Source organism: Cherax quadricarinatus, chromosome 2 (assembly GCF_038502225.1).
Source record: "Cherax quadricarinatus isolate ZL_2023a chromosome 2, ASM3850222v1, whole genome shotgun sequence".
In the NCBI taxonomy this organism is placed as follows: Eukaryota; Metazoa; Arthropoda; class Malacostraca; order Decapoda; family Parastacidae; genus Cherax; species Cherax quadricarinatus.
The window spans coordinates 84102217-84119503 of NC_091293.1; the positions used below are offsets into that span (position 1 = coordinate 84102217).

The 17287-nt window shown below is 40.3% G+C and overlaps 1 protein-coding gene and 1 long non-coding RNA gene across 2 annotated transcripts in view; one reads left to right on the forward strand and one right to left on the reverse strand.

Annotated features, from left to right (window-relative positions):
- Positions 1 to 17287, forward strand: part of Nipped-B (Nipped-B cohesin loading factor) — a gene marked incomplete in the record, with an annotated part of 502160 nt that overhangs the window by 348228 nt on the left and 136645 nt on the right. The window contains 1 exon segment of the mRNA XM_070089404.1: positions 16088 to 16250. Within this exon segment, the coding sequence (XP_069945505.1) occupies positions 16088 to 16250 (163 nt within the window).
- On the reverse strand, positions 4186 to 5020 carry LOC138853322 (uncharacterized). The gene is made up of 2 exons (XR_011392530.1): positions 4629 to 5020; positions 4186 to 4476 (listed from the first exon to the last, which is right to left on the reverse strand). It is a non-coding gene; the product is annotated as an uncharacterized lncRNA (long non-coding RNA).

Genomic DNA, 17287 nt, shown 5'->3' on the forward strand with positions numbered 1-17287 from the left:
TTCTTCCATACTCCTCCTCCCCAATTTGATATCCAATTTTTCTTTATCTAAATCATTTGACACCCTCATCACCTTACTCTTTTCTATGTTCACTTTCAACTTTCTACCTTTACACACACTTCCAAACTCATCCACTAACCTTTGCAATTTTTCTTTAGAATCTCCCATAAGCACAGTATCATCAGCAAAAAGTAACTGTGTCAATTCCCATTTTGAATTTGATTCCCCAAAATTTAATCCCACCCCTCTCCCGAACACCCTAGCATTTACTTCCTTTACAACCCCATCTATAAATATATTAAACAACCATGGTGACATTACACATCCCTGTCTAAGACCTACTTTTACCGGGACGTAGTCTCCCTCTCTTCTACACACCCTAACCTGAGCCTCACTATCCTCATAAAAACTCTTTACAGCATTTGTTAGCAATTTGTTAGCAGGTACCAGAAAAAATTTTCAGTATCAGCCAAGGCAGCACTACACAAGAAATACTGTATTTGACTGTTGTTGAGAGAGAGATTGCACTGTACATGAAATACAGTGGTGCCTTTACTTTCGAACAGCTCCAAACTTAAACAATTATGTAGGTGTATTTTTGTAAGTGCTTTTGTAAGTATATTATTGGGGGTCTGAAATGGGCTAATCTAATTTACATTATTCCTTATGGGAACAAATTCGTTTGGTATCAGCACTCGAACAGCCTTCTGGAACGAATTAAGTTCGTAACTCGATTTACCACTGTACTTAGTTTATGATATATTGATGGTGTTCAGTAATTTAACAAAAATTCTCATTAGGTACTTTAAGCATGAAGCTAGGTACCCAAATTCACTCAAGGAAATCATGTCTTTCTCGTAATAAAAGAGAGCTGAAGGAAGTATGTGTGAAATTGGCAATTTTGCCAATTTCACACAAATTTAAAAAGATGACAATTTCAAAATAGGGTCCAGAATAAACAAGACAGACATTCCTGGCACTAAAATAACATTTTCTATGTTCGTTAGTCACGTCCCCAGGCCCCTCTTACATTTCTTTTGCTTTCCACTTCAAACTTTTATTTTGACAAAGAATAGAAGATTTACTGTTATGCAGACTACTGCATTAGTGTAAAAAGTGTGGTACTTTGACAATATTGGCCTTGTAGATAACAGTAAGGCCACCCACATCCCTCCTATGTTGAAGGCTCTGCTGAAATGACAGATCTATCCAGGATGGGTCCAGGCGAGAGATGAGACGTCTTGCTCTGTTCTCTACTCTGTCAAGCAGTCGCAGATGAGAGGGGGGGCAGGCAAACCAAGAAAGTGGAGCATACTCAAGGTGTGAGCGTACTTGTGCCTCGTACAGGATCTTGCAACCCCTACTGTCAAGCAGATGCGAGATACGGCGAAGTGCTGTAAGCTTCCTGGCTGCCTTGTTTGCAAGATTTACAACATGGTTCTTCATGGTTAGTTTGGAGTCAAATTTCACCCCAAGGATATCAACTTCTTCTCCAGGTGCCAACATCCTCCCATTCATCCTTACTACTGCACCAGCATTACCATCATGGTGCCTAGAGACGATCATCATTTGCGTTTTCTCAGGTGCAAATGTTACTTGCCATCTATTTCCCCAAGCTGATATAGCTCTCAGCTGGTGATTGATGTAGCTTAGAGCAGCTGGCATTTCTTCTCTTGGATAAGTGAATGTCAGTGTACAGTCGTCTGCATATGCATGTGATTCTGGGATGAGATGAAGAAGGTCGTTGAAGTAGACATTCCATAACAGTGGACCCAGCACGCTTCCTTGTGGAACGCTTGCCCCAATAGGATGCCTTGCTGATTCCGTTCCATTGAGGACTACACTTAGAGATCTACCATGAAGGTAATCACTGAGGAGACATAGCGTAGAGCCTGCAATTCCCAGTGCTTGAAGTTTTGCTAAGAGGCCCTGGTGCCACACCCGGTCAAAAGCGCCAGCAATGTCCAGTGCTACCACACAGCTGACTTTGGATTCATCCAGTGACTGGTGCCACTTAGTGGAGAGGTTTAATAACAGATCAGCAGCAGAGTAACCTTTCCTGAAGCTATATTGACGATCACAAAGTAGTGAGTGGTAGTCAAAAAAATCTGTCATTTGTCTTGAGATAATTGTCTCAAGGATCTTACCAGTGATTGACAGGAGTGACACTGGTCTGTAGTTGCTGATTTCTGCTCTGCTCTTGTTTTTGTGAACAGGGACTACATTTGCCTCTTTCCATGGAGAGGGCCATTTACACTGTACTAGGCAGTGCTGAAAGATGCGAGTTAGAGGTGCTGCTAGCTGGTCTGCACATCTTAACAATCTTGGGCTCAACTTGTCTGGGCCCACAGCCTTTTCTTGGTCAAGTGATTTAAGAAGGAAATGCACCTCCTCCTGCCTTATTGTCACCACTGACAGTTTTGACACAGTTCTTGCAGCTAGCCAAGGAGGGTCCCTTGCTGGATCAGGAACTTGCATTTTGGTAGCAAAGTGTTCAGCAAAGAGGTCCGCCTTCTCTTGACTACTAGTAGAGGTGGTCCCATCCTGTCGATTTAGAGGTGGAATAAGTTCATCAGGCAGATAACCTTGTCTGTCCTTGACCAGGGACCACCAGGTTTTGGAGCCTACCCTACCTGATGCTAACTTTCTTTTAGTGTCCACCTCCCATTTAGCAATGGCCCACTTTTGAACATCACCCATATGCCTACAGGCTTGCATGTGCAAGTTCCTGTTATAGGTGGTAGGATGTCTCTTATACCTTCGCCATGCTTTGTACTTAGCAGTAGCAGCCTCTCTACAACGAAAGCCAAACCAAGGCTGATCTGTAGGCTTTGTCACATATTGCCGGTGAGGAATGTGTTCTTGTTGCAGATTAAGGATGTGTCCAGTGAAGGCTTTCACTTGGTTGTCAACATCCCCCTGGAGAAGAGCATTCCAGTCGGTGGTGGCGAGCTCAGAGCAAAGGGCTGGCCAATTACCTCTTTCCCATAGCCAGGTTGTGCGTGTGGACTCCTCACCTCGTTCTGTTGGGATCTTAAGTGTGGTAAAAACAGCCTTGTGGTCAGACGATCCAACGTAGCCGAGGGGTTGACAAGTGACTATGCCTTCTGCCAGATCACTACTACCTACCTACCTACCTACCTACCTACCTTCCTTCCTACCTACCTACCTACCTACCTACCTACCTACCTACCTACCTACCTACCTACCTACCTACCTACCTACCTACCTACCTACCTACCTACCTACCTACCTACCTACCTACCTACCTACCTACCTACCTACCTACCTACCTACCTACCTACCTACCTACCTACCTACCTACCTACCTACCTACCTACCTACCTACCTACCTACCTACCTACCTACCTACCTACCTACCTACCTACCTACCTACCTACCTACCTACCTACCTACCTACCTACCTACCTACCTACCTACCTACCTACCTACCTACCTACCTACCTACCTACCTACCTACCTACCTACCTACCTACCTACCTACCTACCTACCTACCTACCTACCTACCTACCTACCTACCTACCTACCTACCTACCTACCTACCTACCTACCTACCTACCTACCTACCTACCTACCTACCTACCTACCTACCTACCTACCTACCTACCTACCTACCTACCTACCTACCTACCTACCTACCTACCTACCTACCTACCTACCTACCTACCTACCTACCTACCTACCTACCTACCTACCTACCTACCTACCTACCTACCTACCTACCCTACCCTACCCTACCCTACCCTACCCTACCCTACCCTACCCTACTACTTTTTCTTCTCTCTCTCACACACACACACACCAGTCAAAATCATTTCTATTATTGTAATATATCTTCCATTCTATCAAATGAGACCAAAAAATAACAAATACAACTATAAAAAACATGAAAAAACACTGCAAAGTCGCTGTTTTAATCGAAAATTACAGTCTCAGTTTATCTTCTCTCATTATGCACTGTGTGTTGTAGGATTTGTTTTATGTGGTGCACACATACCACATAGATATATTCTCTCATATCTAGGCCCAAATTTACCGCTCACAGCTTATCAGAGTGAGCTGAGCTCATGGCGTATGTCAGTGGAACGCCTTCCAACTGAACAAAAGAAACTAATGGAAAAATAAATAAATAAAGAAATGATTTAAGGAAAAACAAGATAAAATGATTTTTGAGAATTTTACTTAAAATTTAAATATAATAAAAAAAATATGGCCTTCAATTCAGGTAGTTGGGTAGGAGTAGGTATGGCCCTAGATAGTTCCTCTGATGTTATTTATGTAGGTTATCCTGGGCAGATGGTAATCCGATGTTCTGGAATCTCCTACCACTTGGATGGAGCACAAGTAGTATAGGTAAGGGCCGGTAGTTGTAGAATAATGTTAATAAGTATTATTAACACACGTCTTGCCCCTTTATCTGGCGTCTATCCTGGAAGACCACGCCAGGAACAGAGCTGACAAATAAGAGAAAATAAAACTGGTTACCCATAGTCATGATAATATAACATCTAAGAAAGAAAAAGAATGATAAAGGCCAAAATCATTACTGGTAACCAGCAAACACTAGAAAAGAACAAACAGTAATACTCCTGGTAGATCACCCCACCTGATTAGGAGAAGAGTGGAGGCGAAGTGACTCTCCAAACTTCCATCCACACCAGGTAAGGTCAATATTACCAGGAGTAGAAACTTTAACAAATCGGACACCAGGAACTAGTTTTGCCCCAGCCCGCCAGAGAGGGGGGGGTGTGTGCGCGCGCAACGTAACTCTCTAATGGTTCCTGGTTGCCCGAACAACCTTAACCCCACTTACACCTACTTTTCCCTCACAGCGTAGATCTACGGTTTGGACCCTCAGCGTAATGCCGTACATCTTCGTCACGGACCCTGTAAGGGTCATGAGGAACGTTAAAAAGGGGATAAGAAAAGCTAAACGGGACTATGAAATTAAAGTTGCTAGGGATTCGAAAACTAACCCGAAAAGTTTTTCCAGGTGTATAGAACAAAAGTTAGAGATGAGATAGGTCCCCTTAAAAATAACTATGGGCATCTTACTGACAAAGAAAATGAAATGTGCTCGATTTTAAATAATTATTTTCTCTCAGTTTTCACACAGGACGACACTAACAATATCCCAGTAATTATTTTTTATAGTGGGCCTGAAGAAGATAAATTATGTAACATCACAGTCACTAGTGAAATGGTTATAAAACAAATAGACAGACCGAAGCAAAATAAGTCGCCGGGACCTGACGAGATATTTTCAAGGGTTCTTAAGGAATGCAAAATGGAACTCTGTGAACCATTAACTAATATTTTTAATATATCTCTTCAAATAGGTGTAGTGTCTGATATGTGGAAGATGGCTAATGTAATTCCTATTTTTAAAGCAGGGGACAAGTTGTTACTGTTAAATTACCACCTAGTAAGCCTGACCTCAATTGTAGGCAAATTACTAGAGTCGATTATAGCTGAGATTATGAGCCATCTGGATAAGCATAATCTGATTAATGATACTCAGCATGGATTCACGAGAGGCTGTTCTTGTCTAACTAATTTATTAACTTTCTTCAGTAAAGCTTTAGAGGCTCTTGATCACGATAAAGAATTTTATATTATTTACTTAGATTTTAGTAAGGCTTTTGATAGAGTTCCACACCAAAGACTGTTAAAGAAAGTGGCAGCTCATGGCATTGAGGGAAAAGTGCTGTCATGGATCGAGTCATGGCTCACAGACAGGAAGCAGAGAGTGTCCATAAATGGGCTTAAATCCGAGTGGGGATCTGTAAAAAGTGGCGTTCCACAGGGATCAGTCTTGGGCCTGTTGTTGTTTATAATATACAGTGTAACCTCTACTTGCGAGCGCATCCACGTGCGAGTTTTTCCAAATACGAGCAGTCGATGGGTCAGTTTTTTGCTTCCATACGCGAGCAAAATTTCCATAAGCGAGTAGACCTCAAGGCAGGTGCCTTGACGCTGGTGAGGGGCTCTTGCTCTTGATCTAGGGAATTGTATCTCATTTGTTTGTTGGGCTATCTTATTGAAACTTGGGCAATGTATGCTGGAAAGATGCTTCTTAACGTAATAATAATAATAATAATAATAATAATCATATATGTATAATACGTATAATAATAATAGTATAATAATATAATACAATAATAATAATAATACAGTGGACCCTCGACCAACAATGGCATCATATAACATTAAATCCGACTAGCGATACATTTTAACGCATAAATTTTGCCTCGACTAGCGCTAAAAAACTCGACCAATGCGATTTGTTCCGTTCGAGACGCGTCCACGTGTGGCCTGCGCAGTGTTCACAAGCCAGCCAAACATACAATCGGAACATTTCATATTATCACAGCGTTTTTAGTGATTGCACCTGCAAAATAGTCGCCATGGGCCCCAAGAAAGCTTCTAGTGCCATCCCTGTGATAAAAAAGGTGAGAATTAGTATGGAAATTAAGAAAGATTTTGAAGGGTTTAGGGCTAACCCTGAGATGCCTATGTCAGTTGTGGAATCCATTGTGCCTACTTCAAAGATTAAGGAAATTTGTGCAAAGTGGGTTGAACTGCAAACCTTTATGGTTAAAAATCACTCTAACACAGCTATTGTAAGCCGTGCTGGTGACTATTACAATGACAATGTTGTGGCCCATTTTAGACAAATCGTAAAGGAATGGGAGGTACAGAGCTCTATGGACAGATATGTTGTGCGACAGAGGTCCAGTGACTCTCAAGCTGGTCCTAGTGGCATTAAAAGAAGAAGTAACCCCGGAAAAGGACTTGACACCTCAAGTCCTAATGGAAGGGGATTCCCCTTCTAAACACTAACACCATCCACACTCTCCGCTCCTCCCATCCCATCAATCATCACCAGATCTTCAATAAAAGTAAGTGCCATGTAATTGTACATGTCTTCTTCAGTTTGTGTGTATTAAAATTAATATTTCATGTGATAAAATTTTTTTTTTCAATACTTTGGGGTGTCAGGAACAGATTAATTTGATTTCCATTATTTCTTATGGGGAAAATTAACTTGACTAACGATAATTTCGACTAACGATGAGCTCGCAGGAACAGATTAATATCGTTGGTCGAGGGTCCATTGTAATAATATAATACGTATAAATCAGATACTCCAGATTTAATCCCATTTATTTTCCCCCACTGAAACTCCCCTACCCCCTTCAGCTTTGTTTCGCTTAGGGCCAGGACATCCAACTTCTTTTCATTCATAACATCAGCAATCATCTGTTTCTTGTCATCAGCACTACATCCACGCACATTTAAACATCCCAGTTTTATAAAGTTTTTCTTCTTCTCTTTTTTAGACATTTACTAAAAAAGAGAAGAAGAAAAACTATAAAACTGGGATGTTTAAATGTGCGTGGATATAGTGCGGTTGACAAGAAACAGATGATTGCTGATGTTATGAATGAAAAGAAGTTGGATGTCCTGGCCCTAAGCGAAACAAAGCTGAAGGGGGTAGGGGAGTTTCAGTGGGGGGAAATAAATGGGATTAAATCTGGAGTATCTGAGAGAGTTAGAGCAAAGGAAGGGGTAGCAGTAATGTTGAATAATCAGTTATGGAAGGAGAAAAGAGAATATGAATGTGTAAATTCAAGAATTATGTGGATTAAAGTAAAGGTTGGATGCGAAAAGTGGGTCATAATAAGCGTGTATGCACCTGGAGAAGAGAGGAATGCAGAGGAGAGAGAGAGATTTTGGGAGATGTTAAGTGAATGTATAGGAGCCTTTGAACCAAGTGAGAGAGTAATTGTGGTAGGGGACCTGAATGCTAAAGTAGGAGAAACTTTTAGAGAGGGTGTGGTAGGTAAGTTTGGGGTGCCAGGTGTAAATGATAATGGGAGCCCTTTGATTGAACTTTGTATAGAAAGGGGTTTAGTTATAGGTAATACATATTTTAAGAAAAAGAGGATAAATAAGTATACAAGATATGATGTAGGGTGAAATGACAGTAGTTTGTTGGATTATGTATTGGTAGATAAAAGACTGTTGAGTAGACTTCAGGATGTACATGTTTATAGAGGGGCCACAGATATATCAGATCACTTTCTAGTTGTAGCTACACTGAGAGTAAAAGGTAGATGGGATACAAGGAGAATAGAAGTATCAGGGAAGAGAGAGGTGAAGGTTTATAAACTAAAAGAGGAGGCAGTTAGGGTAAGATATAAACAGCTATTGGAGGATAGATGGGCTAATGAGAGCATAGGCAATGGGGTCGAAGAGGTATGGGGTAGGTTTAAAAATGTAGTGTTAGAGTGTTCAGCAGAAGTTTGTGGTTACAGGAAAGTGGGTGCGGGAGGGAAGAGGAGCGATTGGTGGAATGATGATGTAAAGAGAGTAGTAAGGGAGAAAAAGTTAGCATATGAGAAGTTTTTACAAAGTAGAAGTGATGCAAGGAGGGAAGAGTATATAGAGAAAAAGAGAGAGGTTAAGAGAGTGGTGAAGCAATGTAAAAAGAGAGCAAGTGAGAGAGTGGGTGAGATGTTATCAACAAATTTTGTTGAAAATAAGAAAAAGTTTTGGAGTGAGATTAACAAGTTAAGAAAGCCTAGAGAACAAATGGATTTGTCAGTTAAAAATAGGAGAGGAGAGTTAGAGGTATTGGGAAGATGGAGGGAATATTTTGAGGAATTGTTAAATGTTGATGAAGATAGGGAAGCTGTGATTTTGTGTATAGGACAAGGAGGAATAACGTCTTGTAGGAGTGAGGAAGAGCCAGTTGTGAGTGTGGGGGAAGTTCGTGAGGCAGTAGGTAAAATGAAAGGGGGTAAGGCAGCCGGGATTGATGGGATCAAGATAGAAATGTTAAAAGCAGGTGGGGATATAGTTTTGGAGTGGTTGGTGCAATTATTTAATAAATGTATGGAAGAGGGTAAGGTACCTAGGGATTGGCAGAGAGCATGCATAGTTCCTTTGTATAAAGGCAAAGGGGATAAAAGAGAGTGCAAAAATTATAGGGGGATAAGTCTGCTGAGTATACCTGGTAAAGTGTATGGTAGAGTTATTATTGAAAGAATTAAGAGTAAGACGGAGAATAGGATAGCAGATGAACAAGGAGGCTTTAGGAAAGGTAGGGGGTGTGTGGACCAGGTGTTTACAGTGAAACATATAAGTGAACAGTATTTAGATAAGGCTAAAGAGGTCTTTGTGGCATTTATGGATTTGGAAAAGGCGTATGACAGGGTGGATAGGGGGGCAATGTGGCAGATGTTGCAAGTGTATGGTGTAGGAGGTAGGTTACTGAAAGCAGTGAAGAGTTTTTACGAGGATAGTGAGGCTCAAGTTAGAGTATGTAGGAAAGAGGGAAATTTTTTCCCAGTGAAAGTAGGCCTTGGACAAGGATGTGTGATGTCACAGTGGTTGTTTAATATATTTATAGATGGGGTTGTAAGAGAAGTAAATGCGAGGGTCTTGGCAAGAGGCGTGGAGTTAAAAGATAAAGAATCACACACAAAGTGGGAGTTATCATGGCTGCTCTTTGCTGATGACACTGCTCTTGGGAGATTCTGAAGAGAAGTTGCAGAGATTGGTGGATGAATTTGGTAGGGTGTGCAAAAGAAGAAAATTAAAGGTGAATACAGGAAAGAGTAAGGTTATGAGGATAAAAAGATTAGGTGATGAAAGATTGAATATCAGATTGGAGGGAGAGAGTATGGAGGAGGTGAATGTATTCAGATATTTGGGAGTGGACGTGTCAGCGGATGGGTCTATGAAAGATGAGGTGAATCATAGAATTGATGAGGGGAAAAGAGTGAGTGGTGCACTTAGGAGTCTGTGGAGACAAAGAACTTTGTCCTTGGAGGCAAAGAGGGGAATGTATGAGAGTATAGTTTTACCAACGCTCTTATATGGGTGTGAAGCATGGGTGATGAATGTTGCAGCGAGGAGAAGGCTGGAGGCAGTGGAGATGTCATGTCTGAGGGCAATGTGTGGTGTGAATATAATGCAGAGAATTCGTAGTTTGGAAGTTAGGAGGAGGTGCGGGATTACCAAAACTGTTGTCCAGAGGGCTGAGGAAGGGTTGTTGAGGTGGTTCGGACATGTAGAGAGAATGGAGCGAAACAGAATGACTTCAAGAGTGTATCAGTCTGTAGTGGAAGGAAGGCGGGGTAGGGGTCGGCCTAGGAAAGGTTGGAGAGAGGGGGTAAAGGAGGTTTTGTGTGCGAGGGGCTTGGACTTCCAGCAGGCATGCGTGAGCGTGTTTGATAGGAGTGAATGGAGACAAATGGTTTTTAATACTTGACGTGCTGTTGGAGTGTGAGCAAAGTAACATTTATGAAGGGGTTCAGGGAAACCGGCAGGCCGGACTTGAGTCCTGGAGATGGGAAGTACAGTGCCTGCACTCTGAAGGAGGGGTGTTAATGTTGCAGTTTTAAAAGTGTAGTGTAAAGCACCCTTCTGGCAAGACAGTGATGGAGTGAATGATGGTGAAAGTTTTTCTTTTTCGGGCCACCCTGCCTTGGTGGGAATCGGCCAGTGTGATAATAAAAAATAATAAATAATAATAATAATAATAATACTTTTTTTTTTTAACAAGTCGGCCGTCTCCCACCGAGGCAGGGTGACCCAAAAGGAAAGAAAAAAATCCCCAAAAAGAAAATACTTTCATCATTCAACTCTTTCACCTCACTCACACATAATCACCATTTTTGCAGAGGTGCTCAGAACACAACAGCTTAGAAGCATATACGTATAAAGATGCAACATATCTCTCCAAACCGTCAATATCCCCAACCCCTCCTTTAGAGTGCAGGCATTGTACTTCCCATTTCCAGGACTCAAGTCCGGCTGTATAAAAATAACTGGTTTCCCTGAATCCCTTCACTAAATATTACCCTGCTCACACTCCAACAGATCGTCAGGTGGTCCTAAATACCATTCGTCTCCATTCACTCCTATTGAACACGCTCACGCATGCCTGCTGGAAGTCCAAGCCCCTCGCCCACAAAACCTCCATTACTCCTTCCAACCTTTTCGAGGGCAACCCCTACCCCGCCTTCCTTTCCCTACAGATTGAAATGCTCTCCATGTCATTCTACTTTGATCCATTCTCTCTAAATGACCAAACCACCTCAACAACCCCTCTTCAGCCCTCTGACTAATACTTTTACTCCACACCTTCTCCTAATTTCCATACTCCGAATTTTCTGCGTAATATTTACACCACACATTGCCCTTAGACAGGACATCTCCACTGCCTCCAACCGCCTCCTCGCTGCTGCATTCACAACCCAAGCTTCACACCCACATAAGAGTGTTGGTACTACAGTGGACGCCCGGTTCGCGATACTAATCCGTTCCTGAGAGCTCATCGTAAACCAAAAATATCAGAAAGCGGATAGATTTTCCCCATAAGAAATAATGGAAATCAAATTAATCCATGCAAGACACCCAAAAGTATGAAAAAAAAAACTTTTCCCACATGAAATATTAAGTTTAATGCAATAGAATAGTAATTACAATAACAACAATAACAAATAACAATAAATAACGAAGGAATAATTGACACTTACCTTTAATGAAGATCTGGGAATGATTGATGGGATGGGAGGAGGGGAGAGTGTGGATGGTGTTAGCATTTAGAAGTGGAATCCCCCTCCATTAGGACTTGAGGTAGCAAGTCCTTTTCTGGGGTTACTTCCCTTCTTTTAATGCCACTAGGACCAGGTTGGACCTCTGTTGCACAACATATCTGTCCATAGAGGCCTGTACCTCTCGTTCCTTTATGACTTTCCTAAAGTAGTTCACAACATTGTCAGTGTAATAGTCACCAGCACAGCTTGCAATAGCTGTCTGAGGGTGATTTTCATCCATGAAGGTTTGCACTTCAAGCCACTTTGCACAGATTTCCTTAATCTTTGAAGTAGGCAACTTCTTCAATTTCTCTCTCCCCTCCTCCGAAGCAATTTCCTCAGGTGTGGCCTCTTGCTGTTGAAGTTGATCTACCAGCTCATCAGTGGTTAGTTCTTCATTGTCCTCCTCCACCAACTCTTCCACATCCTCCCCACTAACCTCCAACCCTAAGGACTTCCCCAATGCCACAATGGATTCCTCAACTGGCATAGGCTTCTCAGGGTTAACCTCAACCCTTCGAAATCCCTTTTGTCTACACATTCTGGCCACAGTCTTTTCCAGGCAGAGTTGAAGGTCCTCTTAGTCACTCCCTCCCAAGCCTTACCTATAAGTTTTTCACAATTGAGGATAGTAAAGTGATCCTTCCAAAACTCCTTTAGAGTCAATTGAGTTTCTGTGGTCACTTCAAAGCACCTTTCAAACATAGCTTTTGTGTACAGTTTCTTGAAGTTGGAAATGACCTGCTGGTCCATGGGCTGCAGGAGAGGAGTGGTATTAGGAGGCAAAAACTTGACCTTAATGAAACTCATGTCCCCACAGAGTCGCTCTGACAAGTCTGTAGGATGACCAGGGGCATTGTCTAATACCAGAAGGCACTTAAGGTCTAATTCCTTTTCAATTAGGTAATTTTTCACACTGGGGGCAAATGCATAGTGTAACCAGTCATAGAAAAAGTCCCTAGTGACCCATGCCTTACTGTTTGCCCTCCACAGCACACACAAATTAGCCTTGAGGACATTCTTTTGCCTGAACGCTCTGGGAGTTTCTGAGTGATACACCAATAAAGGCTTCACTTTGCAATCACCACTAGCATTGGAACACATCAACAGAGTAAGCCTGTCTTTCATAGGCTTATGTCCTGGGAGTGCCTTTTCCTCCTGAGTAATGTAGGTCCTGCTTGGTAATTTCTTCCAAAACAGGCCTGTTTTGTCACAATTAAACACTTGTTCAGGTTTCAAACCTTCAGCCTCTATGTACTCCTTGAATTCATGCACATATTTTTCAGCCACTTTGGTCTGAACTGGCAGCCTCACCATGCCTAATCACACTATGTATACCACTACGATTCTTAAATCCTTCAAACCAACCTTTGCTGGCCTTAAATTCACTCACATCACCACTAGTTGCAGGCAATTTTTTTACCAAATCGTCATGCAACTGCCTAGCCTTTTCACAAATGATTGCTTGAGAGATGCTATCTCCTGCTATCTGTTTTTCATTTATCCACACCAATAACAGTCTCTCAACATTTTCTAACACTTGCGGTCACTGTTTCGTAATCATAGTTGCACCTTTTGCAAGAACAGCTTCCTTGATTGCCATTTTCTTGCTCACTGTAGTAGAGATGGTTGATTGGGGTTTACTATTCAACCTGACCAGCTCCGACACACGCACTCCACTTTCGTACTTTGCAATTATCTCTTTCTTCATTTCAACAGTCATTAGCACCTTTGTAGAACTTAGCCATACAGATTGCAAAAAGGGCTTGGGGGTTATGATAAGCAGTAACCTTATCGAAGACAGCAATACCTAAGTGTACATAATAAGACAAACAGATTACTGGGATTTATACCAAGAAGCGTAAGCAACAGAAGTTCAGCGGTTATATTACAGCTTTATACATCATTAGTAAGGCCTCACCTAGATTATGCAGCTCAGTTCTTGTTTCCATATTACAGAATGGACATAAATTCGTTAGAAAACATTCAGCGTAGAATGACTAAATTAATACATAGCATTAGAAATCTTCCTTATGAAGAAAGATTGAAGACCCTTAAATGTAAATATTTCTTATTTATAAATTACATACATTGTTTAAGTGTGATAGTGTTGGTGGCAGAAGCCTCCACCGCCACCAACACTGCTTCTCTCAGTGGCGGCCCTTAAACCCAACAATAACACTTAAACCATTTACTCCTCTCATACATTATGACATATTTTATTCCTTCTAGAGTATATATCATGTTTCTGTGTTATTAATATTGTTTATAATGTCGTATTAGATGAATTGTGATAGATAAATAAGCTGTAGAGATGATATTAGCATCATATTGAAGCATAATAAACTTGTCTTCCTCTTGCCTCCTACGTGTCTGTCATATACCAACAAGTCGAGTCAGTAAAGGCAAGTGTGATGTTAAATCTTCATTTACCCATTTTATTAGTGCTTTATATTTATTTGTCATTGTTTTCTATATGTATATTTATATTTAATCTTTAAAAAAGTATATTTTTTGTTAATACTTTTGGCTGTCTGAAACGGATTAATTGGATTTCCATTATTTCTTATAGGGAAAATTAATTTGACTAACGGCAAAATTGACTAACAGCTAGCTCTCTGGATCGGATTAATGCCATTGGTCTAGAGTCCGCTGCATTTAGCCAACCTAAATTTGAAACTACCCAAGGTTTTAGCTTCGATAGAACCTTGGGTAGCTTTAAAAAGATATTTGACAAATATATTAGTGGATGGGCCCATTAATAGAATAAATGTACCCAAGCAATAAGCGTTGACAATTCTGGAGTTACAGGAAGCTGACATCGAAGAAATGCTGAACATTGACAGTGATGCACCTGTGGTGCATTCCTTGAATGATGGTGAAATTAGATGAATTGTGATATATAAATAAGCTGTAGAGTTGATATTAGCATCATATTGAAGTATTTTGTCGTGCCTCCTAAGAGCAGGAATTCCGCTGGAACGGATTAATGCCATCTCAATTAATTTAAATGAGGAAAATAGACTCGGCACATAAACAAATCAGGATACGAACAAGGTCAAGGAACGGATTAAATTCGTAAGTCGAGGTTCCACTGCACTTTATTTATACCTGTTTGTCAAATATGCAGTTATTCTTATGCATGTTATGACATGGAATATGAAGTCAACCACATGAGAAAAGTAGTTCTGAACAATGCTTATCAGCCAGTACAGAAGTGAGCCACAATACACAATACTCTTTAAATATGTTCTCCACTTGCTTACTGGTGTGGTTGAGTGTTGTGTAGGATGAGAGATATGTAATGCCAGACAGTTGGATTGTCTGCTTACATCTCACCCTCTGACATGTTCAGCACACATTAGCATCTGCTGCTAAATGTAATTATTGAATCCAAAGTTTTTAAATATTTGCTGCCAAACAGATGTGATCTTTCTATAAAATGAATATGTATACACAAACTGAGAATGACTTTGATAAAGGTTCAGAAAATATATATTTCATCCTTAATAAAAACTATTTATTGATCATGAAAGCTGGTATGTATATAATGAATAGAATAAGACTTACATGTAAGAAAACAAAATAATAGCTACCCAATTTACCTTGAAACAAAGTAATATTATTTGTGATTATTGATGTTATTTAATTTAACATATGTGATTATATGCAACAAGATACCTTGTTATAATAATAACCAATAATATGTAAAGGGGTGGATTGGTAAGCCAGCGGAAGAACTCGGTCAAATGACCAAAAGCTCTAACGGCGGGTCATTATCTGACCGAGACCCGCGTCAGGAAACACTTGTCCTGTTTCCTGACTAACCTTACCTAACCTAACCTTGAGGAGTCAGTTAAAATGTGCAGGAAAATTCATAAAGCCAAGAAAAATCTTTCAACTTATCATTTGGAACCCCTGATGTTGCCACTTTACACAGAAAATCTGTCATGAAGTTGTGGTGTTTTGTGTCACACTGTATTGAATTATTTGATAATGAAATACTAAGTTGTAGAATAAAACCGTAATACTATTGTATAGCTGTTTCTCTTGCCTTTCTGTGGTGTATAACAGTTTTCAAATAACTTTCCACAGTTAACACAGGTTTAGGCAAATGTAAAACAACAGTTAGAAGTGGCTGTCCGTACAAGTAACTTGTGTCGTGCTGAATTTAAAATTGTGTAAAATTTATTTTTCAATATTTTTGATCTGTTTGTAAGAAATATCTTTAACGTATGTCTTTGTAAGGTATAGAAAAATGTTTCAAACCTTTCGGATGATTATTTATAGAAAGTAACATATCAGAAAGTTAAGTATTGTTGTGAGTGCAGTGACCCAGTACTGGAGTAGGAGACCTGAGTATTAAAAAACAAGACTAGAAACCCTGTGATATTTACCTTAATTACTTTATTCAGACCAAATTATTGCTTAGTTAATTTTTTTTTTTTTTCAGATATCACAGCTTTATCGTGGACTACAAAAGATTAAATGAGGACAATCCAAATAATTCAAAATTAGAAACCTTGAAACCACTCTTCAGAAGAGCACTCTACACTATTGGTCTCCTCTTAAAAAACTTTGACCTCAAAGATGAAAAAGTCAGATGTGGATTATCGGTAAGCAGTGTAAATGTTTAGCTTGAAGATCTTCCATCAATGGCACCTTAGGTTGTTGCCTTCTTCATTATTTGTTTTTAATTTCTTAACCATTTACTTATTAGTTTTTTGTCATTTGTTTTTTTATTCAAGCTGCAGCAGCTGATGTTTTATTATGGGTTTACTTCATTTTTCCCACAGAGTTAACACCCCAAGACTAATAATTTATGATACGAAGCCTTCACTTTTTTTCATTACTTCTTATTTCCATGTATGCTTTGAAGTGTTTAAAAACATTCTGCATGGTCAACAACAATTTAATGGAGTTCCACTATACACAAATGAATATTATTTGATTTTTTCCTCATTTATATAAGAATTTATTCAAGCAAACTTTGCTACTGTATTACCTAATATCAAAGATTTCTTTAATGCATAATAGTCCTAATTCATTTATTTTTTAAGTTGAAACATATATCTTAGCTCTGTGAAGATAACTATAAAAAATAGTTTTATATTAATTTTAGGTTATTATAGATAGGTATCTGTCATGTGTTTGGGAACTCTCCATCCATGATAGTGTTGTGACTTGGTGAGAATCTACCACCAGTGAAGAACAAAAAGGCACAGTACCATGACTGGAACAATACACAAATAACCTGCACATAGGAGAGAGGAGCTTGCGATGACATTGCAGTCCGTCTTGGACCACTTAGAAAGTCACACAGACAGGAAGGAGAGGAGGAGCCAGTATATATAGGCAAACTGGCAGGGATAGGGCAGGAGAAGTAGGAGTAGAGGTAGAGGTAAGGCAGGAAGTTGTTGTAGTAGCCGTGAAGGTCATGTAGATGTCCTCTGAACCAAGATTCCATGATGCTGCAACACCATGGAATCTTGGTTCAGAGGACATCTACATGACCTTCTTCACGACTACTACAACTTACCCATCCCTTTGGGTATGACCTACTTCCACTGGGGAATCCTGCCTACCAGTGACTATGCCCTTGTCTGCTACCCATCCCTTTCCACCTGACAATTAGTACATAAATGCCAGCCTC